A 25466-nucleotide genomic window follows, 5' to 3' on the forward strand; every position below is an offset into this window, starting at 1 on the left:
TGTATGTATGTATGTATGTATGTATGTGTGTATATATATATATATATATATATATATATATAGAAGGAAAGAAAGAAAAGAGTGTACCAAACATAAATGTTTCATTTTTCTCTACAACTTTAGTTTGAAACAGTTTTCACTCTGAAAAAAAGTGGAGTATTCCTCTACCAGCCGGTCATGGTAGCCGAGCGGTGTAAGGCATGCACTGTCTTCGCTCACTCAGAAGCCTGAATCCCACTCAGGACATGGATGTTTAGTGTTTGTGTGTGTGTGTGTGTGTGTGTGCATTTTTCTGTGTTCTTATACAAGTAGAGGCCTTGCCACGAGCTGATCACTCACCCAAGGAGTCCTACCGAATGTCTAAGATCTAGTAAACCGAAGTGAAACGGAGAGTTTCATGGAGGTAGACCAAGGCCCAAATTGGGGCTGTAGCAATAATGAAAAAGAAATTCTTCTACACTGAGGATGGAGGCATGTCACAAAACATACAGCAGATATGACGAAAAACCCAGAAAATATGAAGGTCCAAACTGATATCCTGATGACTAAGGACATTTCTATGTTTATACTATGAGCAGCAGGCAGACTCATGCAACCTACAGTCTGCATACATAAAGCCTAGAAGTTTAGAAGAAAAAAGACCTGACAATTATTGGCTGGGAATAGGGTTTCACAGTGGCAATATTTTAACCTGGGGGTAAGAGTTCATCAGGGTACAGGAGATTTTAACTTCCTGCTTCTACATCTGGAAGCCACGTTTTAACTGGGAGGTAATGGTATTAATTATCGAAAAAGCAAAATACTCAGCCAACTGGGCAACATGATGTGCCAACCCTAATCGTCACAACACGGTTCATACAGGTTACCAAGCTCCTTCACTTAAAAGTAGATTATAGAGAATTCTGACGATGGTGTATAACACTCCGAATTATGGGTTTTTGGACTTTTTTCATCATCCGGTATTCTAGGGACTATGAAACTGGATCTGTTTCCAGCCTCAGGTGGGGGGGGGAAGACACATACTCATTTGGATCCCTTAGAGAGAGCTAAGCTTAACTGCACAACCCGTGTGAATCTGACAGCAGCTGTCCAGTCACTGAAGTTGGCTCTCTGCAAGGGACCCAACTGAGTATGTGTCTTCTCCCGCACCACCGGAGGACAGAAACAGATCCAGTTTCCAAAGTGTCGTGTTTTCTAGTCTCTAGAACACTTGACAATGGAAAAAGTGCAAAAACCCAGTAATTCCTTCACTTACGATAATAATTACAGTTCCGAGCCCATTTTTCCTGTCTTCCAGGTAAGTTGTTCCGTTGAAGAAAATCTTCTATGAGATTCAAAGTAAAAAGAGATTGACTGAAGACAAGCATACGATCTCCTAGCGCCATCGACTCCTCCAAAATACAAAACAGTACTTCCATTTTTGCTGAGTTCTCGATAGATCCTGGGATATAATTCTTCAGCAATTCTGTGGCCTGAAACAAATGATGAATTCATATTTTAAACAATTTAACTATACAGAACATTGTTTATGTGCATTTTAAAATGCCATACAGAAATTATTAGCTGAAATAGATGTCCCTCTTATTTAAATTCTATAACATAAATGGAAATCTTAGAGGGTACCTTGTTAACATGACATGGCCAAGTGCATGAGTGTATATGGGAGGTGGCCCATAGACAGGAATTCAATTGAATTGAATTGAATTTATTTGCATTCCATAGATCCTAAATAGGTTAATACCTCTGGACTGCAAATGTGTAAGTTCTTTATTAGAGTCCATCACAACACAACACTATAAGGGTCAAGGCTAAAATTAGCTTGGCTACATGTTTCGGCTATAAAAGCCATCATCAGGAAAACATGATTCCCATATTCACACACTACTGAACTGCAATTACAATGGTCAAGCTGGATACTTGACAATACATTATAAAATACATGGTATACAAGTACAATGAAATATAAACTTATTAAAACGAAAATTATGATGTAAAATAAGGTTACAACTCTTCACGTGATATTCTACACCATCAAGTCAGTTTGCTGCAATTTTGTTGTATTCCCATGGAAATAATGGTACAATATATTCAGACATGTATACTCGTATGTAAGAAACTGCTTGGAGGCCCGTGATGTAGATGTAATATAGTTTTAACGTTAACTGTTTAGTCGGTGTCTCATCTTACAATGTATCTGACCCTTCTGTAGGGAATATAGATTGTGAGGGTTAGTGAGAGACCCATGCTAGCTTGCTCCAGTGCACTGGTGGTGATGGTGGAGATGGTAGTGTTAAATTTTAAAGGTTTCAAATCTGCATAGACGTATTCAAACAGGAAAAAAAAGAGAAAGCTTGCAAAGCTGACATAAAGCAGTTCAGCCAAGGTATATATTGACCAGGCCATAGCTCAAGCAGTTAGTCGCTGGCTTCCCACCACGGTGGCCCAGGTTCGAGCCCAGGACTGGTCAAGTGGGATTTGTGGTGGACAAAGTGGCACTGGGGCGGGTTTTCTCCGAGTACTTCGGTTTCCCCTGCCAATCTTCATCCCACCAAATTCTCCATCATCACAATCACTCGGGGCAGATACAATAGGCCAATCAGTGGCAGCTGTGCCAAGTGGACCCAGTTGGACTCCACCCCCCACTAAGCAGAAAAAAAGAGGCATATATTGCAGAGAAACAGCAAAATATTAGTAATAATTTTATCAACATTTTAAAGAAAAAAAATTTTAAGGTTTTCAGATCAACAAGATATTGAAAGTAAAAATTTACATGGGACACTAAGCTGAAGTTCAATATTATCCCATATAATGCAGAAGGATATAATGCGGCATAGTCATTAGATGTGTCCAAAGTCATGAGATGTAACCACTCAGCAGAAAAATAAACAATAAACGTTTACAAAGTGGTAATACAGTTTGGTATGACATGAACAATATAAAGGTGAACATAAATTATGTAAGAAAAGTTCATTAACTTGAAATGAAGAGAGGAAATGTATGTATGTGTGTCTTAATTTCATTTCAACTCCAAATTTAATGTACAATATTCTCATGATCTTAAGGGTGACTACTGATGGGTTCTGGATTGATAATAGGGTTTACTGAACTCTTTAAACTCATAAATACATGTGAGGATTATGTTCACTGTTCTATATACTTCACAAATCACTACAGGACACGCTAGGTCTTCTCGGTCTTGTTACAGCCTTCACTAGCTGCTGCCTGTGTGTGGTTTCCAATGAGAGACGTTCCCCTTCCTCTGGGTTCACGAAATGTCCCCGGCCTAAGCTACCAGCTTCTCATAGCAACAGCTCACTATGACTGAGTCCCAGCAATTCTCTAACTCACCAACCCACTCACTCCCCACTCCTAACTTGCCCTGTTTGTAACACCTCAGCATGGACCTCACTGAAAACAACATTCCTCTGTTGCTGTTTATGGGCTGTTGTCTACTAACAGTTGCTGTACAGTTTCTTAGATCATGGGCATTGCCTATCAATGGGTCTACTTGCCACAGTATCAAGGGGTCAATACTGGCTGGACAGCAAACAGAGGTAAAGCTATCCCTGTACCAGGCCATGGAAGCCCACAAGGTTGTGAGACTTTGAGGGTCCCACATTATCTCGACAAACAGCTCACATATATAAGTAAGGCTGTCAGCCTTATGAGCTGGCTGCCCTTTTCACCCCAGGAAGATTCCTGGTCTCATTTCTGTTAGAGGTTGAGTCAAACTAATGGACACAGTGCTGTTGGAAGGATTAGGTCAACTGAAAAAAAAATACAACCTCATTGGGGCTCAAACCTGTGACCTTCTGGCTTGTAGGATAGTGCCTCAACCAACTACGATGAGCTGGCTGACCTTTTCCTCCCAGGAAGATTCCTGGTACTCATTTCTGTTAGAGGTTGAGTCAACCTAATGGACACAGTGCTGTTGGAAGGATTAGATCAACTGAAAAAAAAATACAACCTCATTGGGGCTCAAACCCGCGACCTTCTGGCTTGTAGGAAGTGCCTCAACCAACTACGATACAGTGTGCCCCACTGACTGGACAGCAAACTAAAGGGAACTAGAGAAATGTAAGAGTATGCATCAAATAATGGAAAATTTGCACCAGTGATAGCTGAACAAGCCATACAACTTGAAACTGAGGAAGAAATGAAGATTATGATATGATGGTGAAAATAGCAGTGATAATATTTCTTGATGATTTAACATTATTAATGAACTTTCTTCCGATAACAATATGTTGTTGGCCATGCTTACTATATTTCATTTGAGGCACTAAAGCAAAACTCTAGTGACAGTAATTGTATAACACTGTATTTAATCACAAAATTTAGACCTCTTCATAATTTACAAAGCCCCTTTGGCCAAAAAAATTAAATATATTTTTTAACTTTGAGAAAAATTTCTACTGCTGCATAATTTTGTTCACAAATGCAATTAAAGTCAAATGCATCATGGCAAGATAGTTTGGGAAAGTTTAATGTTTTTTTTTTTTGTGAAAATTATTCACTGGTCGAAGTTCTGTTGTCATACAGCATTCTTTTCTCAATGTTAATCAGTGAATCATGGTGAGTCCTTCAGTGTGAATATGGATACTGTGTCGCTGCACTGCATTAAACCTTAACTGCATTGTCTACAAAATGATGGTAAAAAAGGGTAAAACTGTCCCTGTCCTTAACTACTTAAGCATGTCATAAAGAAACATGGGGGAGTGGAGACACAGATCCACCTCTCTTGACCTCGGCTCTAGATGGACGTGAGTGCTAAGTTTCCCGCCCCTGCTGATCCCCTTCCCCTGGGAAAGAGCCGCCCCTGGTATCAATTGGATGGGTGGCTGGGTGGGCCTCAGATTCTGTCTGGAGGCTGTGTAGAGGAGAAAAATCTAGTGCTGCTGGGAATCGAACCTGGGTCATACAGCCCACAGCCACACTGCGGAGTAGCACTTATATCAGGAGCATTATCTCTGTGTTCATCAAGAAACTGCACGATGAAGCCCATAATCTTGAATATCCATACCACGTTGATGCACTGAAAACTTTAATCATGTTTTCCATTAAATTTTTCCATGGGGCATTTTTGTACCGAAGATCATCAAGGCATTGTGTGATGGAGTAAGACAGGCACAACTGGAGATAGAATGTTGTCTTATGACAACTTATTTTAATCTCATCTTCCACAAAAGTTACATGCCTGTCAAGATTTTCACCTTAATGCTAATCAAGGAATAATAAGCAGGTGTTTGTGGGTTATCTGTGTCGTGCTATCTGGATCCACTGATCTACAAACTATCACTTTAATCTCATCGCTCGTCGCTTCTTGAGAAGCCACCAATTATGGAACCCGAAGGTTCATTACTGTGTTCACAAAGGCCCTCCAATGGTCCCTATCCTGAGCCACATCAGTCCAATCCATATCATCCCATCCTATGTCTCTAAGAGCCATTTTCTAGCATTCCAAGTACCAAATCTCATATCCATTTTCTTTCGCTTAGGTCATTTATCCACAGACTCTGTCCAGATCAGAGGCTTCTTGGACATTTTCATAACCAGCTTATTTCTTATGGTGAGGAGTTGTTAGCCCAATGCCCAATCACCAAGCAGGAAGACCACCCCTTGTTGGTTGTCCACAACTGCTTATTCAATATTGTGACAGACTGAATCATTTCTAGGAAACAGACAGGTAAACAATATCACAGCAACGGATGTGCAACAATGGCGTGTCCATTGCTAAGCAATGCGTGGGTAGACACACCTGACAACAATACCTGATATCCGTTGCTGAGCAGCAGTTGTTTTCTATGCAGTCTGTGCTCAGCCTATATAAGGAGCAGCAAACACTATTCAGGCAGGACTGAGGATTGAGTCAGACAGTCGAAGAAGTGAGTCAGGGTTCGTTAGTTTTCAGTCAGTATTTGGGAGTGGCTGAGAGTGTTTCAGTGTGTTTAACAGTAAGAGTGACAGCAACGGAAAGTTCGTCATGAGAAGATTAACATGTAATGACTGTGAATTGTGTAAATCTGCAAGTGTGCCATAAGTAATTGTAGTTATGACCTGTAAGTGGTTAATAAAACCAATTACCAATACAAACGGCGTCTCCAGTCAACCAAACACGTTGCAATATATTTGCAACTTCCCTCCATACTTGGAGGGTGTCTCCTATATCCACAACCTGAGGACACGCCATGCCGTGGTGACATGGGACCCACATAACATGGTTGCTTTTAATCTCACTTATAAAATTTTCCTCTTAAAGGCCTTATTTATATATTCTTTTGGTAAAAATAATACGTTAATTACATGACTAAATGCAGTAATTTTTACACTTACCCAGTCATATGGAATTCCAGGATCCTCCCTGCCTCCCATGTTCCTTGCTGCACCTGCTCCTAACTCCACTACTTGTTTCCCTTCATTCAGGTTGAGATCCTTGGGACAATCAAAATTTTGTGTCCCACAGCTAGCATCCTTACTCTCGACCATGGATTCACACCGCCTCCCATCTGCACTGTCATTAGCTTTTCTGTCCTTGCTGTCATTACCGAGCTCATACTCCTTCACATCTCGGAGATGTGGGGATGAATTTCTCTCGAAAGCTTGACCATCACTTTTAAACACACCCGACTCCATTTTGAATGCATTATGCTGAGTTGACATATCAGATTTAACATTTAAGTTACCATAATTATTAGTCAGAATCAGTGGGATATCAGTTTGAGTTTCGTTTGAGCAGTTAAGACTAATTTTATCTTCTGTCTTCAAACTGGATGGCGGAATATTGCCACTCTGTTGCATGTTGCAAGATGTTACTGTGCTACTCTTTCCATCTTGCTCAGTATTCGTTCCAGAATCGACCGGTTTCATTTCAGTAAGACATTTAGCAGGATCACCATTCGAAGAATAGCCTTCTCTAGATAGGGGTTGCTTTTCACAAGATATCCTTTGATCAGAGCTGTCTACAGATTTCAATTGTGGATTACAGCTATTCTTTTGCTCCTGACCCTTCTCCTCTTCCCCTAACTTTAGTTTATCCTTGTTAGCAATCAACGTACTCCCATCTGTAGACATATTCTGAGATTCCTCTTTGATGTTATCTTCACACTTTCCTTTATTCTCTTCAGACTGCTGTGACGTGGATAAAAATCTACCACTTCCTGAGTTGTCTTCCCACCTATTGGAGTAAGGGATACCACCTGACGGAGGCCCATACAAGGACAGTTCGCTGTTCCCGTGAGAACCGCTAGTACCAGAAGAGCTACCCTCCCCAGTCATCATATTGCTTAGAGTGTTCTGACTCCCCGGCTCAGTTTTACATATGGGCATGCTCCCCATATTTTCACCAAGATACTGAACATTTTCTGGCATTGACCCATACAGGCTGTCTGCACTACTTCCACATGAACTGTTCCCTTGCTGCAGACATGGTCTGTTGTTACTGTTCTGAAAAATTTGTTGGTGGCGATAAGAGCTCATGTTATTTCCTGCATCGTAAGCAGTATTCTGGCTGGAGTTATTGGGGTCCATACCAGACATCCTGCCATATGTGTCTTGCATACTGTTACCAGAATTACCACCAATTTCAGGATGACCATGCATGTGATTATGTGTATTCTGCATGATGTTTAAGTTCTGTGAATTATTCCCTACTGAGCCTTGGAAACTGTTTAATGGATTTTGAGGATTTCCCATCAGATTCTGCGCGTTTCCTGCAGAGTCTTGCGAAGTTCCAATTTGATTCTGTGGGACTCCCATCGCGTTTGGAGCTGCCATGGGATTCTTCAGAGTCCCCAGCATATTTTGCTGAGAGCCTACAGGACTATGTGGTGTCCCTATTGAACTCTGTGGTGGTCCCATGGGATTCTGCGAAACTGCCATCACATTCTGTGGTGATGTTACTGGATTTTGATGTGTGGTCATTGGATTCTGTGGATTTCCCATGGTTGACTGTGAAGTTCCCACTGCAGATTGTGACGATCCAATTGGATTCTGTGGATTTCCCATGGAATTCTGAGGTGCCGCCATCAGATTTGGCACAGTTCCCAGTGCACTTTGTGGTGTCCCCATGGAACTTTGTGGTGGTCCCATCATATTTTGCGTGGGTCCCATTAGATTCTGTGACATTCCCATTGAATTTTGTGGTGCTCCTAATGCATTTGGAGTTCCCATCATATTCTGACCGTTTCCCATTGGATTCTGTGAATTTATCATCACATTCTGTGGAGTTCCCACTGGATTCTGCTGAGTTCCAGTCAATGGTTGTGGAGTTCCTACTGAATTCTGTGAAGCCCCCATCGAATTGTGAGTACTTCCCATGGGATTCTGTTGCATTGCCATTGGATTATGTGGATTCACCATGGAGTTCTGTGCAGTTCCCATTGTATTCTGCTGGTTTCCAATGATAGTCTGCGGAGTACCAACAGAATTCTGTGTTCCCATTGGACTCTGGTTGCCAACAGCACTGTGCTGCTGTCCAGCTGTGTTCTGTTGGTTTCCAATAGGACTCTGTGGAGTGCCTACCGGGTTCTGATTCTTATTTACAATATTTCCTTCCATAGACGTTTGCATGGAATTCATGGCACCCTGTGCATTTCCCATAGTAGTCTGATTTGCCATTGGGTTTTGATTTCCTGTAGCATTCTGCATATTATTCATACTTAAATTCTGTGAAGGCTGTAAATTTCCCATTGTGCTCGGGTTTGGCATACTGGAGTTCTGTGGCATGTTCAACATGTTATTGCTTTGGCTCTGGCTGCTTTCTCCCATATTGACCAGACCACTGCTATTTGGATTACCGATCGTGTTCTGTCCCATTTCACCCATGAAACCGCTGGTGTTCATCCCATGATACATACTTCCTTGTTCCCTGCTTCCATAATCACCATACTGTCCCTGCTGATGGCTGTGAGGGTGATGCCCCATGTAATATGAACTTTCCCCCGTTTCACCATTATTTGTACCAGCGTAGGAACTACCCCCATTTCCACTATAATACTGATTTGGATTCCCATTTCCACTGCCATTACCGACATGTTGGTAGTAACCATGATTGCCATGTTGTTGCCAATATGGAGTGCTGTTTCCAGTCGCAGGGTTCTGGTAACTAGTTCCATGATGATTACTTCCTGCAGTAGGATAATAGGATTCCATAGTATTATTTTCATAATTTCCTTGTTGGTCATTTGCTGATCCACCAGTTGGGGGGTAGTAATTTCCAGAGCCTCCATATTGTGGTGCAGCCGTATTGTGATTAGAACTGCCGTACGATGAGTTACTGGAATTATAAGAGTTGTTGGAATAATTGGGATCATAGCTGGAAGATGGAGGGTTTGTTGGGTAACCATACGGGGGTGCACTGTTAGGGTTGTAATGTTGCATGTCTGTATACGAGCCAGGATTATTGTAAGACTGATTCTGCTGGCCCATTATGTTGTAAGGCTGGTTGTTTGCATGTGGATCCTGCTGCATAGGGGTTCCTGTACCCATGCAGCCCATACTGGGAACTGCACCGCATTGTGGAGAGTTGTTAGTGTTAGTGCCGCTGTTACTGCTTGAGGTATTGCCAACTGTTCCACCTGAAGCTAGGTTTGCTGTCTGAGGTGTAATCGTTGCAGCAGGTTTGTTACTGCCTAACTGACGAAATGGTGCTGAGCCCTGAAATGAAAGGCAAAGTATTATGATAAGGTAGTGATCTTAAACTGACATATGTGAAATCTGAAAACAATATCACACCTGGTAATGTGGCAATGTAACCATAACGCTTTTCTTCAACAATACGAAGTACGATTACTTCCATAAAAACATTAATTCTGGACAAAATTAAATTTTGATTTCAACAACTGAAGAGAACCTACTGTAGTCTGTACCTAAAACATCTTTAGAGTGTGTCATCAGGTATTAGAACCTATCAGCTTCCATTTTCAAGGTACAATAGGAGTCAAGATCATCATGCCAGAGATCATGTTGAACACACAGGACATTTCTTCTGTAAAGAGTTATTTAGACAGAATTAAAATTTTGAAACAATATCTGACAAATAACAGACATATATTAAAGTAAGGGAATAATGTAAGAAGACCGAAGGGAGATGAAGGGAGGGGAGGTTGGAGAAAACTGCATAATGAGGAGCTTCATAATTTGTACTCTTCTCCAAGTATAATTAGAATGATCAAGTCAATGAGGATGAGATAGGCAGGGCATGGAGCACGAATGGGGGAGATGACGAATGTGTATAGGATATTGGTGGGAAAGCTGGAAGGAAGGAGACCACTTAGAAGACCAAGATGTAGGTGGGTGGACAATATTAAGATGGATCTTAGGGAGATAGGATGGGATGGTATGGCTCAGGACAGGGACCAGTGGAGGGCTCTTGTGAACATCATAATGAACCATCGGGTTCCATAAAATGCTGGGAAGTTCTTCAGTAGCTGCATAATTGGTGGCTTCTCAAGAAGGGTTCAACTCAATGAGTGACGATGATGATGAATACTGTTAACAGGTTACACAAGGATAACAGCTCTGATTATAACAACTGATGGAGTACATTAGTTTCACTTTTACACTGAAAAATTTAAAACTGCCATTATGAAGCAAACACCTATCAAACTCATCTAATGGACTCTTTTACTTTCGCTTATTCACGTGCTATATAAAAAAAAATTGTTGCACAAGGCTAAGAAATAATGTAAGGAATTGAGACAATATTTCTAATTTAACTGTAGCCTTTGTCATCTGAGAATAAGGAATGTAAATATCGCTGTTACATGGGGTTGGTAGCCATGTTACAATTTGGAGGAACCTATGAACAGGAGTTTTAAATTTCTCAACTGAACAGGGCTGACAGTCTATTTTATCTTGGGAATGACAATATTGGTGCTGAAAGAATACAACACCAGGCTAGATGGAACAAAAGCAAGCACCACCACAGTAATACAGCACACAGCTAGTCAGTAAGGCTTAAGTAGTTATATTCTGGCAATGAGCATATCAGAGTTCACAGTCTGTCAGGCTTCATTATCCAGAACATAAATGCTTCTTGGAAGGACAAACACTATAACATTCTAACTACTGAATGACCAATCAACCAACAAACCCACTCGCTCACTCAACTACACTGGGTCCTTCTTGAGAAGCTAATTGTTGCTCAGTTTACTCACAAAATCCTGAGCATTTTAAAGTTCATTACCATTTTTACAACAGTCTCACACTGGTCCCCATCCTAAACCAGATGAATCCACTCCACATTCTCAACATCCTATTTGTTTAAGATCCATATTAATATTATCCTCCCATTCATACCTAGTTCTTTCCAATGTTCTCCTTTGTTCTGACTTTCCTACCAAACCAAACCTTTGCATATACTTATCTTCTCTCTCATGCTTGCTACATGACCTCAACATCTCATTCTCCATCTGATCGCCCTAACGTTTGGCGAGGCTCCTCATTATATAACTTCCTAAGCTCCCGTTTCGTCTCATTTCCTCCCTCTAAGAGCATAACATAACACATAAGGACACAAAATCATATTCAAGGTTCTGTACCTTCCGCTCCCGCTTGCCCTGTCCAGAGGGATTTCGTGAACCTCTACCTCTGCCTCTTTTGGCTGGACCACCCCTAGGAGAAGCTGCAACCCCTGATACAAGTGGGGTGCTTGATGCGGCTGTTGCTTCCTCCAGGTCTAAATCAACATCTTCTCCAGAATTCCTTTTCTTCAAGAAGTAGTACAGGACATCAGGATGGTTCCAGATCTGAAATAAAATCAAATGCGGTTCAAATTTTTTGATGTTCTGATCTTTGCACACAGGTGCAAATGCAAACATTCTACAACTACAGGACAAAGACTCAAAATGCAACACACAGATCACCTTCAAGGCACTGTGACATGATGCCTAAAACGCAGAATCTTGGATTCAGAGAACTGCTGCAGAGGCAGCCACTGCTATATGATGACTTGTTAACAATGGGTACGGGAATAACACCTGGAGTAGAGTCAAAATATGGGGCATGTGGCCCAAAACCAAATGTTGCTTCACAACATCAGAATATAAAAAGCTGTGTCCATTATTACAGACTGAAGGCCAAAAATGTGTCTGTGTAGACAGAACCAAAAAGGAACTAGCCAAGTCATATAACAAATGGTGAACGATTGTAAATGCTCATATAATATGTAATTATTTGTTAAATAACAACAATCAGTATCCCCCCAAAAATATGCAATTATCAGCTGGAAACATATCTACTCACTATCATGTGACAATACTTTAATTGTCCACTCTACAATTTGGGCTGATCCCAAGAGCCTATTTCCTGTTCTGGCTCCCGAAGACATGTTGAGGTTCTTGAGGGAGTGACTCTGAAGGGATGCGATGCTGTGTAGCACAGATCTGCTTGCTTGCTTGCTTGCCTTACTCTTTTCCTCTGACCATGGAGGCAGTATGTTCCCCCAAAAGATCAGTGAAGTTCTACCAGACAACATAGTGTCACATCCCAGAAGATAATTTTCTTCCTGAAGGAATTCTTGCAGTGTTTTCCCAGTACTGGGAAACCTCAAGCTCCATGGGTTACAATCATTTATCAGAATACCTCAAATTGCTTCCTGCTTATTTTGGAGGGGGGGGAACTTATTATCACCTTACCTTACAGCATACAGCAAAAGCCTTGAGAGGATTTGGCACAGCTTTGGTCCGTACAACTTCGTTCATGAACGTGTCATACAATTTTCTCTGGAACTGTGTCAAACGTAACAGGAGGACGTACTCTTCCTTCTGAGGTAGGGACACCTGAAGAACTGAATGGCTCCGTCTATATGTGAGAAACATGGACCCATTCAACCACACAATTATGTACCATGTTACATTTATTTATTTATACACACCTGATATAAACAGATATTAAGAGATGCAGAGTAAGATGTGACACAGTTCAAATATTTGGAAGGACTATAGCAAATCAAAATTTGATTCAAGAGGAAATTAAGTGGAGCCTGAATTCAGGTAATGCTTGCTACCAGTCAGACCAGTCTTCTCCTCTGCAGTCTAAAAATGTAAAAATTAGAATACACAAAACTATAACTTTGCCTGTGGTTGTGTATGGGTGTGAAACTTGGTCTCTTGACACTAAGGGAGGAACACAGACTAAGGGTGTTTGAGAAAAGGGTGCTGAGGAAAATATCTGGACCAAAGAAAGATGAAGTGATGGGAGGTTGGAAAAAAGTGCATAATGAGGAGCTTCATAACTTGTATGCTTCTCCAAGTATAATTGGAATTATCATGTCAAGGAGAATGAGATGGGCAGGTTATGTAGCTTTGAATGTCGAGGATGTATATAAGATACTGGTGGGAAAACCAGAAGGAAAGAGACTACGAGGAAGACCAAGATATAGGTGGGTGAATGATATTAAAATGGATCTTAGAAAGACAGAATGGAGTGGTATGGGCTGTGCTGATCTGGCTCAGGATAGGAACCAGTGGAGGGCTCTTGAGAACACGTTAATTAGGGTGATTTAAATACCAGCCAGAGAGGGCTGCCGGCAGTTTAAAAGTCCATATGTTAAAGATTAATGAACCTCTGGGTTCCATAAAATGATGGAAATTCTTGAATAGCTGTACAATTGGCAGCTTTTCAAGAAGGGCTCAGCTCCATGACATTAGTTATACACACCTAATGATGGAAACAGATCCAGTTTCCAAAACATTCTATATGTCAGATGTACCCTAGACAATGGACAATATCCAACACAATTTTCATGTGCTGGAAAGTGTAAAGACCAATTCACTTTTGCTTCTATTGCTGTTCATAGAACTGCCTGTACAATCACAATGGTATAAGTATGATGGGAGTCAAACCTGAAGTCTTTGTGGCAGTGCTTATGAAAAGTACAGCATCTCTGCTGTGACTCTAAGTTTAGAGATGTTCCCCAAGAAATAACATACTACACAGTGTCACATCATAGAAAACTGAACTACACACACAACGCAGTCACTGAAGATGATTCAATGGGGGGTGGGGGGACTGTGATGTTTAACTGAAATCTGTCTATAACTACGTTTCTTTTAAAGTTTATGATACAAAGTACAGTATGAAACATTTTCAAATTCAACTCACCTCTGTACAAAGCCCTCCAGCAAAGAGTGCAGTACGTGAGCTCTATATCGCATTAGTCTTATATCCTGCGGTGTGCTGTCTATACACTGACCATTCTGAATTGGACGTTCGAACATGTTACAGAATTCCGTCTTTGTACCTAGGTAGTTTGGTCGTACAAAGTCCACCATGCACCAGTATTCCAGAAGATTGTTTTGCAGTGGATAACCTGACCAGAAATTACATGTTTTTAGTTTAACATTTATTTGTGATACAAATAACAGGAATCTTGTGTGTAATTAATTATAGGAAAGTATTACTACATATCCTGCGGTACAGTAGCTGGTTGAAGCACTATGTTGCAAGCCAGAAGGTTGTGGGTTCGATTCCTGACGAGGTCAATGAATTTTTAAATTGACCTAATTCTTCCCGCCGGGTTACACCCCTGGGGTCAACACAGCCTCTAAGAGAAATGAGTACCAGGAATCTTCCTGGGGGTAACGGGAGGCCGGCATGTAAGCTGACAACCTCACCACCATCTGCAAACTGTCTAGAAAATGTGGAGGCCTTCACGTCTCACAACCCTATGAGATTCCATGGCCTTACACAAAATACAGATGTCCCTGAGTTACAAATGTCCATGCATACAAATCAAGCTACAGCCTACTTTAATATTCAAATATTTGTCATACGAGCATTAATTTATATGTATGCACCAGTCATGACCACTCTTCAAAGCCATCTGCGATGGTGGAATGCAGCATCCACACCCCATAGAGAGTTTTGCAACCCTTGAAATGCTGCTGAAGCAAACTTCATAAGAATCTTACTTTCTCATCCTCCAATAACTAAACCTCTTCTGATTCAAGAAATGCCGCTTCAGTAAGCAGGGCAGTGCCAATATACAAGAAAATAATGAACAAGATGCCTGCTGTGTAGTTTCACTGTTTCTCTGAAGTGTTTTGTCACTGGTATTATAACACTGTCACTTTATACCATTATCCATCTCAGGTTTATATTTGAGTGTGGGATGGTTTGAGAACCATTTGTAATGTTACGTGTATGAGTGGCTATAGATGGGGTTTGGACTGGTAATTGGACTTACTGAACACTTACAGATTGTAACTACATGTAACTATAGCGCTATCACTAATTCACAAACTCTGCAGTTCACTACAGCACATACTAAATCTTCTCAATCTGCTATGTCTTCACCACCCAACAATGTCCTCTGCTTCTGCACTCATGTTCTCACTAGCTGGCTACTGTCCCACAGCTAACTCATGGCTGCAACTGTCCTGCTTATAACAACTCAGCACAGACAGCACACTGTTCTTCTGTTGTTGTTTCAAATTTCTGCCATAATAACATACTTGTTTGTGAAGCTGTTGCTCAGTAACAGCATCTGTATTTCTGCTTGTCTCGTGGTTGTTGCCCGACACAATGCCACAATAACATTACAAACAAACTTTTCAAATACAACCTGTTTATAACTTGATGACTTCCCAAACTAAATTTTATATTTAATGTAAAATAACAGTTACAGCTGAAACCCACATTTAAAGTCCCTTCATTTAGGATTTTCCTTAATTTAGCACCTGAATTCAATGATCTCAATAACCTCAATACTAATTTTCCTCTATTTTGCGTTTAGATCCGCTGTTTCCCACAAGGAATCTTAAATGGGAGTTCCAGTTTAGTTCCCTGCAATGCCAATGATTTTTATTGTCTGGTTACAGGCAGTACAGATAGCAAAAAACATCCTGAACCACATAATTATGTGTTAATTTCTGTTGTACCCTTCTCCTTACAGGTGTTAAACTACAAAACGAGATGTCTCAGCAGTGTTCAGATGTATTACCTGTTAATACGACACGTCTCTTGCTCCGTATCTGTTTCAGTGCCTGTGAAATAGATGCGTGACTGTTCTTGATACGGTGACCTTCATCACAGATAACGAGGTCAGGTCCTGGCTTAACCAGGGCAGAATGCATCTCTGTAAAGACATTTCAAATACATTCAAGGACATATTTCATGTTAACAAGACACTACAGGATGAACACAAGAGGTCTACCTTCCTTCTGTAGATACAGTCAAAATGGCAAGGGTAGCAGGAACTATATATACATACACATAATATATGAAATTAGTATAAATCGACATCTCTAACTGGCCCAACTGAGTAGAAACCTTCCCTTCTATACACCTGATAATATAAAAAGATCAGCATAGAGTAGTTTTGTGGACTGTACTGCCATACAGTTTGGAGGGAGTCTGTTTGAGTGGAATATTGCCTCCATCTTCATGGTCAAGGAATAAGCCAAGCAAGAAACCAGTGGAAATGTGGGGGGGGGGCAAGCTCAGTTTCTTTGGCTTTGACTCTGATGGGGGTGATATGGTCCACCACAATGTCAGGCTCCCTCTGAATTACACAGCATTACAACGCAGAAGAATGTACCCTCCATAGCCATGCTATGACAACCTCAATCCCACAAAGAAACATCCAGTTTCTGAAATGCTGTGTCTAAAATGACGCAAGATCATGGCAAATGTCCAAAATAATATGAGCGAGAGTCAGTAAACAGGTCACAAATCAAAGTGAAACAGCTGTAATGGATGAAATAGGTTTTCTGTGTTTATCAGTAGGTAGCAGCACAGTCCAGTTTCATGACACTCTTGGTGGCAGATGCACATGTGCACAGTCAGAGGCTGGTTTCAGTAGTCAAAATGGCAATCATGCTTGAGGGGTGTACTACTGCAGAAAAGCATTGTTTTGTGCATTTTATATGGGCAGAAGGACTCAATGCAAAGGATATTCATAAAGAAATGTTTCCTGTTTAATGTGAGAAGTGTCTGTGGTGTAAAATGGTTCACAACTGAGTCAAAAAATTCTCTCAGAAGTTTGAAAGTCGCAGATGATGAAATGGAGGTGCAGAAGTGGCTGAGACAGCAGTCAAAAGACTTGCATGCTGCAGGTTTTGACACACCGGTAAAGCGATGGGACAAATGTATCAATGTTGGTTCGAATATCACATGTTTTACATTTTATATCCATTTGTGACCTATTTACTGACTCCCTTGTACTACTGCTTATAGATTAATAATTCATACACATACTTATACAATTTTGTGATTCATTTCTGTACACAGGTTGCGCACATACAAGCTCTGGTTATGTAATCTGTCACTTCTGATGGATAAATCATAGGGTGCTCAATGATACTGTATCATCTGCATGGGTCATGATCACCTCTGATGAACATGAAATCACTGAGAAGGAACTGCTTACGGCCTATTTAAAGAACTATTCACCTCATGGCATTACTATGTCATAATTTTTAACATATTTATGCTGCTTCATATAATCTGTAAGTAGGTATGTTCATGATACTCAAAATGCTATCTAGTTCAAACCCTTCATTAGGTTATTATCAAACTTAGATTCCATATGGTTGTAAGAGAAAAACTTGTATTTTCTGAAGATCTATTACCACACAAAATTTCAGAACCCCATACTAAACAGCATTACTGTGTTCACACCTCAGCAGTTTTCGCAGTCAGTACACTAGCAAACTGGGAAGCACCCCTAGCAGAGTGACATTCCTGCAAAGTTTAATGGAAATTAGTCAAATGCTTCATTTTTTAAGTTGGGTGGGGTGAGGCTGAGTCCACTTGGTATGTTGGCCACTATTTGGCATACTGTATCAGCCCTGGATGATGACGATGAGTGTGCAGCAGTTGATGAAATCAGAATTTGTAGGGGAAACTAAAGCACTCACAGAAAACTTGCACCAGTGCCATTATGTCCACTACAGACCCCACATGATCTGACCCAGGATCGAACTCGGGCCACTGCACTGGTGACTAACCGCCTGAGCTATGGCACTGCCTGGTTAAAATTTACTCGGAGGTGTCTGTGTGCCAGACAAATACAAGAACAAAACAGAATCTTATACAATAAGAAAAACGGTCTAGAAATACAGTACTGCCACATCTTCACAGCTGAATTATTGAAGATTACTAATTTGAGAGATGTGATGCTATACAGTCCGACAGAAGAAGAAACCTGCTGACTCATCTTAACTCCCCTCTTCCCCCCCCCTTTCTACTCTGAAGATGGTGGCACCACATTCCTCCAAAATGTCAGTACTTCTCTTCCACACTACATGATGTCACTTCCGAGAAGAATTTAATCTTCACATCTGCCACATGTCATAAGTAAATTCCTATCACATCTACTGCAACCAACCGTCAAGGAGAGCCTTGTTCTTCTCATCTGCATCAACATCTACCACTTCATCCTGATGTTTTCTCCTTCTTTTCTTGCTATTGGCTTTGTTGGGGCGTTTCAAGCTCAGCTGTCTGTACAGTTCGTATCCAATTAGGAGCACTCCACCTCCTTTAGACCATTCCTGAATTACCTGAAAAAGAAAATTCGAAAGGTGAACTAAAAGCTGCAGTTGCGCAACTCTCGACATGTCATCACTTTCTTAACTAGCAGCAGATTTGTTTATTTATAAAAGTAAAGTTGTCACTGTGCTTCATTAATGAAGCACTAACTAAACTGACTTGACTAAAAGCTGCAGTTGCGCAACTCTCGACACGTCACCACCTTCTTAACTAGCAGCAGATTTGTTTATTTATAAAAGTAAAGTTGTCACTGTGCTTCATTAATGAAGCACTACACCTTGAAGGCGTATGGAGGAGTGGATGTATAGATCCACGTTTTGTTGACCTTGGCACTAGGTGGAGGTGAATGGTCAGCTTCAAACCCCAGCCACTTTACACCTTGTACCCACTGGATAGGAGGCTGGGCGGACCCCAGAGCTGGTCTGGACAACATGGAGAAGTGAAAATTCTTGTCCGCACCAGGACTTGAACTCTGACCCCTCGCCCATCCAGTCCATAGCCAGTCGCTATACTGACTGTGCTAACCTGGCTCTTTGATTTATTTAATGGCACTGTCAGTGACTGAGACTACACTGTAATGAATGGTCAAAAGTGAATAATGTATTGGAAAGCATATGAAAAAAAAAAGTGGTCACAGCCTAATTTGAGGTACTATGCTGACATTTCCTGTATATACTGGGGGAGGGGAATCCTCAGTCAGTATAGCTCAGGTCACCTGATGTCCTAGCCAAGAACTGAGCCAAACACTCCCCATATACAAGACAAAGCTGACACTGCTTGAACCAGCTGGCTAAGTAGCAGTAGCAGTTGTACAACTCATCTATGTCCTGATTTAAAATCCATACAGGAAATTTCCTTTGAAATCTCACAGAAAGATTTGTTTCAAACTCTGAATACTGTATACAAGCATTAAGCCCATTCAAACTTGCAACTTTCAACAAGAAACTGAATCTGGTACACAAATTATGTAAGGAAAACACTTTCCATGCACATGCAGCATGTTTTGCATATCAGCTATGAACTTCCAAATTTCTAGAAGGGGAGCTATATTTATGTTACATTAAGATACTACACTTGATATTAATATATCCACTAAGCAATACTGCAATCTGAAAGTATGCTACGAACTTCCTTTGCCAAAGGTGTACACTGCCATAGCAACTCAAATGTACCTTCTGCTGCTACATATTGCTCCTATTAAAACCAATGATCACCTCTCACTGCACAAACACAAATATTATACATATGACACAGTGGCAAGCATTACGATTTGATTTATAAGATTTCTGATTTTTCCCATGAGACCCAAATGAAAGCCCAAGAACTTAATGTTCATACACTGTGACATACAGACCCACTGCCAAGTAACAGCTATGTGAACTAGCGACAGTACAGCAGTTGTTTCTAGGCAGCAGCTCTGTGGACATGCTGTTTCCCCGGCAATGAGAGTACACACAATAATGGAAGAGACGTTTTCTGTGTGGTTTGTGCCGGGGCTATATAACGAGGACTAGCAGTTCAGTTGGTTGAGTCAGTTGAGAGTTGCAGTTGTGAGATGAAGCTGGTAGCTGAGACCGGGGTAAGTTCGGGAACCGCAAATGAAGGGGAACATCCACTGTGTGCTGTAATTACAGTGATCTCTGGAGTGTGTAACTCAACGAGACACATGTACTTATTTCTCTAAACTTTTTAATATATTTCTGCCAGTTTCATTGATTACCAGGATTATCTTTCCCTCTATGAAGCCTTACTCTGAGAATCAATGGGACAAAAACAGGTATATCTTCTGCATTTCTCTTTCATTTCTGAACAAACATCATGCTGATGACTGTCTTTGTATTACACACTGTTAACACTATATATTTTGATAGTTTTGCCAACATCTGGGAGGGAAGTGTTAAAATATCATTGACAACTATTATTTTTATTAAGAAGTATGCAAAAAATGGCCACATCATAGGGTCCATACACATGACAAGAGTGTGTTAAGGACGCATGATAAAACCATCTCTATCAGTTATTATGTTTGCTATTGTGTATAAAGCAACATACTTATACTCACTTTTGAGCGTGCTGCCATGGACTTATGCGAATCATTAAGGACATGAAGGGCAAAGTTTCGAGGCCTGCTTTCTGGAGTACTGTTAGTTTCCACAGCAATATCACTTGATGAGTCAGTAAGAATGGATTGCTGCTGTTCTGTGGTGCTGCCGATGTTATCGCTACTGCTGTTGCTATTATTGCTTCCGACAGTGTTACTGCTGCTGTTTGCACTGCTACTGTCTTTGGCGGGAGCAGGCAGCCACATGTTGAACTCTGCCAGCCAGTTCTGCAGGGTATTGATTGGCATAATACAAAGAACTGTTCTGGCGCTGGTGTGGCGTAGGAACACATCACAGAAGGACACCACCTAGGGAAGTAAAACATTTTAATCTAAAACTGTTTTCAGGTGCCATAGAAATCATATTATTGTAGGCATAAGACATGATATCTCATGTTCTAATGATATCACACATTTAATCAAGGCATGATGATCAATTCCAAAGGGTTCCGATGATCGTGTATTACATTTAGATGAATTCAGTCTGTGGTCCAATAATCTAAAACTGATCACAATGTTTAGGGAACATGATTGGTTTCTGCCCTTAGGTACCCCTCACCTGAGGATCCGAGCACACTGTTCCAAAAATGTTCTACTTTAGAAAACTGGATGATACATGAGGGCCATAAATCTAGTAATACAGATGTGTCCCATGCAAATCACATAAGAATATTTTCTTACTGCAGAGATATCTAGTTCTACAGATCTATTACTGTTTGCAGTGTTGGTCTGCTAGGGTCTGTTCCTGTGAATCCCAAGATTGTCTTGTTCTCTATTATATTTTTTATTTTATTTTCACAAAAACTTACTATTTAAGTACAGATACCTTTACACTACTAAATCTGCCAGCTATATCAAAGTTTCATGCCCTCACCATATTTGTAACTGTACAGTTATGAACAATATTTCATACAATGGGGGCACGTGGTAGCAGAGTTGGATGAGGCACTATGCTACAAGCAGGAAGGTCGAGGGTTCAAGTCCTGATGAGGTCAATGGATTTTTTCAATTGACTTGATCCTTCCAGCTGCGCTATGGCCCTGGGGTCAACTCAGCCTCTAACAGAAATGAGTACCAGGAATATTCTTGGAGTATTGTTGGGGGTAAAGAGTGGCCGGTGCATAGGGCTGACAACCTTGCTGCCATCTATGAGCCGACTGTCTAGAAAATTTGGGAACCTCAACATCAAACAACCCTATGTGCCTCCATGGCCTGTTGCAGGGGTACCTTTACTTACTTTTACTTACTTTACTTTATAACATACAATCTGTGCACATATATTTCTTTTCTACTCCATACAAAATTTCACATGCTTAATGCTGAAGGTTTATTAGTAAACACAAGCAAATCAATATCTAAACCAAATTTTATTTTAAATTTTGCATACAAACTGTGTAAAATGGCAGGCTGGGAGGCAAGACAGTAGCAGAGTTGCTCAGAGTGAAAAGTATTAAGTTCAGTATGGCCACAGCAACTTAAATAAATGAAACTCTTGCTCACATAAAACGAAAACAACAAAATGTCTATGAGATATAAATATTTTTGATTTTCTGACAACATTTCACGAACCACTGTTAACTAAACTTGCAAAATGTACTTCAAATGACACTGTATGTTATCAATTATGTTCGTGAGAAGCATGAACAAAATTCAGTCACGTTCCATGTCACCTGTAATGTCTTGCCAAGTCCCATTGAGTGTGCCAGGATGCAACCAAATCCTGTCGAAGTGTTAAACCTCGACAGGGATTCCACCACATTGTCAAACAGAAACCGGACACCACCAATCTGGAATAAAAATGAATTCTCAAAATTAATTATATACACCATTAAACTAATCTACAATATTCAATTTTTAGATCATAAGTATACTGTCTGTAATGCAACAATAACCTTATATAAAAGACACTAAAACATATTTAATACACTAAAAGTGCTTGTTAAATAGTTTAAAATGTCATTAAACTTACACATTCATTCCTTGTTGCAACATGTTTCGGTTTCGGCCACATATGAACCATCATCAGACCAAAACATTTGTTGCAACAAGGAATGAATGTGTAAGTTTAATGACATTTTAAACTATTTAACAAGCACTTTTAGTGTATTAAATATATTTTAGTGCCTTTTATATAAGGTTATTTTGCATTATAGACGGTATACTTAACGATCTAAAAATGACGCCACAATGCAAAAGGATGCTCAAATATAATACTAATCTATTCACGAATACATATGCAATGCCAAACCTCTGAAAACATGCACAAAAAGGGGCAACCACAGACATAACAACGCTTTCATTACCAGTCCCATCACCTGATAGGCTCAGATTTATCATGTGCCAATACTGACCACATTAGGTAATGGGGTGTCATCAATGTGAACATAAATGTCATTTTCTTCTATAGTTGTGACTCAAATGCAGAGACATTTTAAGTGCAGACTGTTGAAGCTTGAAAGAGTTGAAACATGCCTCAACTGTAGGCAGTTTTTCACTCATTCTCACGCATTTCACATTTATAATATGAAAATCCATATTCTGGACAAATGGCTAGTCCAGCAGGTCAAATTCCAGCATGGTGGTACAGCAGTTGATGTGTTAACAACTGCGCTCTGGAATACTGTGTCTAAACCACGGAAATTTGAAAGTGATTTCCTGGGCGTCAATAAAATAATTCAAAGTGAATGGTAATGTAACCTGCAAACCACAACCTACTCACAGCACAAAATTCTTTCTGATCTGTGTAATCAACTGATACTTTGTATACTGTTTCGAGTTATGGGGGCATGCAGCAGAATAGTTGGGTGAGACAATATGCTATAAGACGAACGTCACAGGTTCGAGTCCCAATGAGGTGCATTTTTCCAATTTACCTTATCCTACCAGCCGCACTAAGGCACTGTGGTCAACTCAGCCTCTAACATAAATTAGTGCCATAAATCTTCTTGGGGGGTAAAGGGGGGCCAGCGCATAAGGCTGATAACCTTATTGCTATCTATGAGCCGAATGTCTAGAAAAAATGTGGGAGTCTTGATGTCTCACAACCCTACTGGCCTTCACGGACTGTTATAGGGACAGCTTTACCTTTTTATTTTTACCTTACTGTTTCAAGTTATACTACGTCTAACACCTCCCTAGAGGTGTGTCATCATCACTGAGTAACATATGTCGATCATTACGTCATAATTAGAAAGTTACTAGATTCTAGTTTCAGCATAGAATGGAAACCAAAACCGATCCTGTTGAACAAACACAACCACTTATGCATAAGGCTGCCTCCTCAAGGTATGACATATTCCCATATACATTTTAGTAACAATTATAAAACAAATAACTACTTCTCAGATGGTAAACCCCAAAGGTATAAGCAAACTGTCAATTAGTTCAATGTAGTTCACATCCTCAGAACAGGAGCCCAGTTGCTACAGTGATGGGCTGGACTGCCAGGGTTTGACTCCCAGCAGGGGCAAGGGACTTTCTCTACTCCACAGTATCCACACTGGCTCCGGGGCCCACTCAGCCTTCTATCCAATGGGTGCCAGGGACTCTTTCCCAGGGATACATGGCCTGGGTATGAAACTGACCACTCAACTCCACCCAGCACCAAGTCATGAATGATGAAGCTATACCTCCACTCCCCTTACATCTTCATGGCATGGTGCTTAATGAAGTACACGGACAACATTACCTTGTCTCTAAAGTGTACAGTGTACTGTAGAGTGAAATAGATCTATCTAGGAAACTTTTCAGAATAGGACATGTGTACGTATACACTTTTTTGCTTAGACTGGATGATACTATGACCTCCCAGAATATTAACTTTTCTTCCTGGGACATCTGTATATTCAGGTAGGTCCAGCTGACACACTAGATGTGGGCATATTCAGACTTATACAGTGGACAAGTTAGAGATATGATTATATTTAGACTTGACCCATCAAAGGAACTTGGATGCACCTGAATACTTTGGGATTGGTTCTGGAAAGGTTAAAAACCCTGAATACAATAAATATTGTCACGTGTTGAGTGTATAACGCGACACATAACTTCACGCCATATCGGATATAGCGAATTTTATTTCACACTCGCTCTTACAATCACACAATTCACAATTTCACAACTACCTGGCCTGCGAATGTTAGACTACAACTGACTGGTTGGCTGACCCCCTGGCTAACTCGTAACTGACTTGAATAGTCTTCACTGTTCCTTATTTAGCCCCGTTACGGACAACACAGAAAACAGTTACGTAATAGGCACCACTGTTGTCTGACGCCGTGTTTGCCGATAGCCTAGCAACGCTGTCGGGAGTTGTTTACGGCCGCATAGCAACCGCGGCATCCCTTGGTCATGTCACCACTGGCGGGATAGGGGAAGGAGTGTTGACTTGCCTGTTACCCTAGTAACGACAGCGCTCTGATGGTGTTACGTCATCACTGTCAGGGGGAGGGGTGTCCTGCATAGCGCAACATGTCACAATATTAAATAAAAGTACTTCAAACATGTTAATGAAGTTCATGTGAACTTACCTGATGAGGTTTGATAATCCTGGCTATCTGTGGCGCAAGGAAGATTTCAGGTTCTTCAGCAGGATGGCCAACGTTGACTAATACACGTCCCTGCTCATCAGGAATGTTGTACAGATCATTTGTATGCATTCCAGAATTTGTAGGATCATCAACAGGATCCCCTTCATCACCACTAGATGGTTCTGACAGCAGAATGCAGTCATCATCATCACTACTGCTGCTGATCGTCACTACATCTGGAAAAGAGTTTATTTTATATCATACTACAAATTATAAATACATTTAAATGCTTAAGGAAAGCTTAACAAATCCCATTGTTAAGCTCTGTAATATATCTTCACAAA

At 40.7% G+C, this 25466-nt stretch overlaps 1 protein-coding gene across 1 annotated transcript in view; it reads right to left on the reverse strand.

The window, feature by feature from the left end:
* LOC111862521 overlaps nucleotides 1–25466 on the reverse strand; it is a 118354-nt gene that overhangs the window by 44052 nt on the left and 48836 nt on the right. Inside the window, exons 8-17 of the mRNA XM_023847992.2 lie at nucleotides 25123–25358; nucleotides 22264–22380; nucleotides 20555–20902; nucleotides 18332–18503; nucleotides 15944–16078; nucleotides 14104–14311; nucleotides 12636–12801; nucleotides 11541–11747; nucleotides 6334–9654; nucleotides 1256–1472 (exon numbers count right to left, since the gene is read on the reverse strand). Of these exons, the coding sequence (XP_023703760.1) occupies nucleotides 1256–1472; nucleotides 6334–9654; nucleotides 11541–11747; nucleotides 12636–12801; nucleotides 14104–14311; nucleotides 15944–16078; nucleotides 18332–18503; nucleotides 20555–20902; nucleotides 22264–22380; nucleotides 25123–25358 (5127 nt within the window). The remainder of the gene's footprint in view (nucleotides 1–1255; nucleotides 1473–6333; nucleotides 9655–11540; nucleotides 11748–12635; nucleotides 12802–14103; nucleotides 14312–15943; nucleotides 16079–18331; nucleotides 18504–20554; nucleotides 20903–22263; nucleotides 22381–25122; nucleotides 25359–25466) is intronic.

This window comes from Cryptotermes secundus, unplaced genomic scaffold (assembly GCF_002891405.2).
Source record: "Cryptotermes secundus unplaced genomic scaffold, Csec_1.0 scaffold1084, whole genome shotgun sequence".
NCBI classification, from domain to species: Eukaryota; Metazoa; Arthropoda; class Insecta; order Blattodea; family Kalotermitidae; genus Cryptotermes; species Cryptotermes secundus.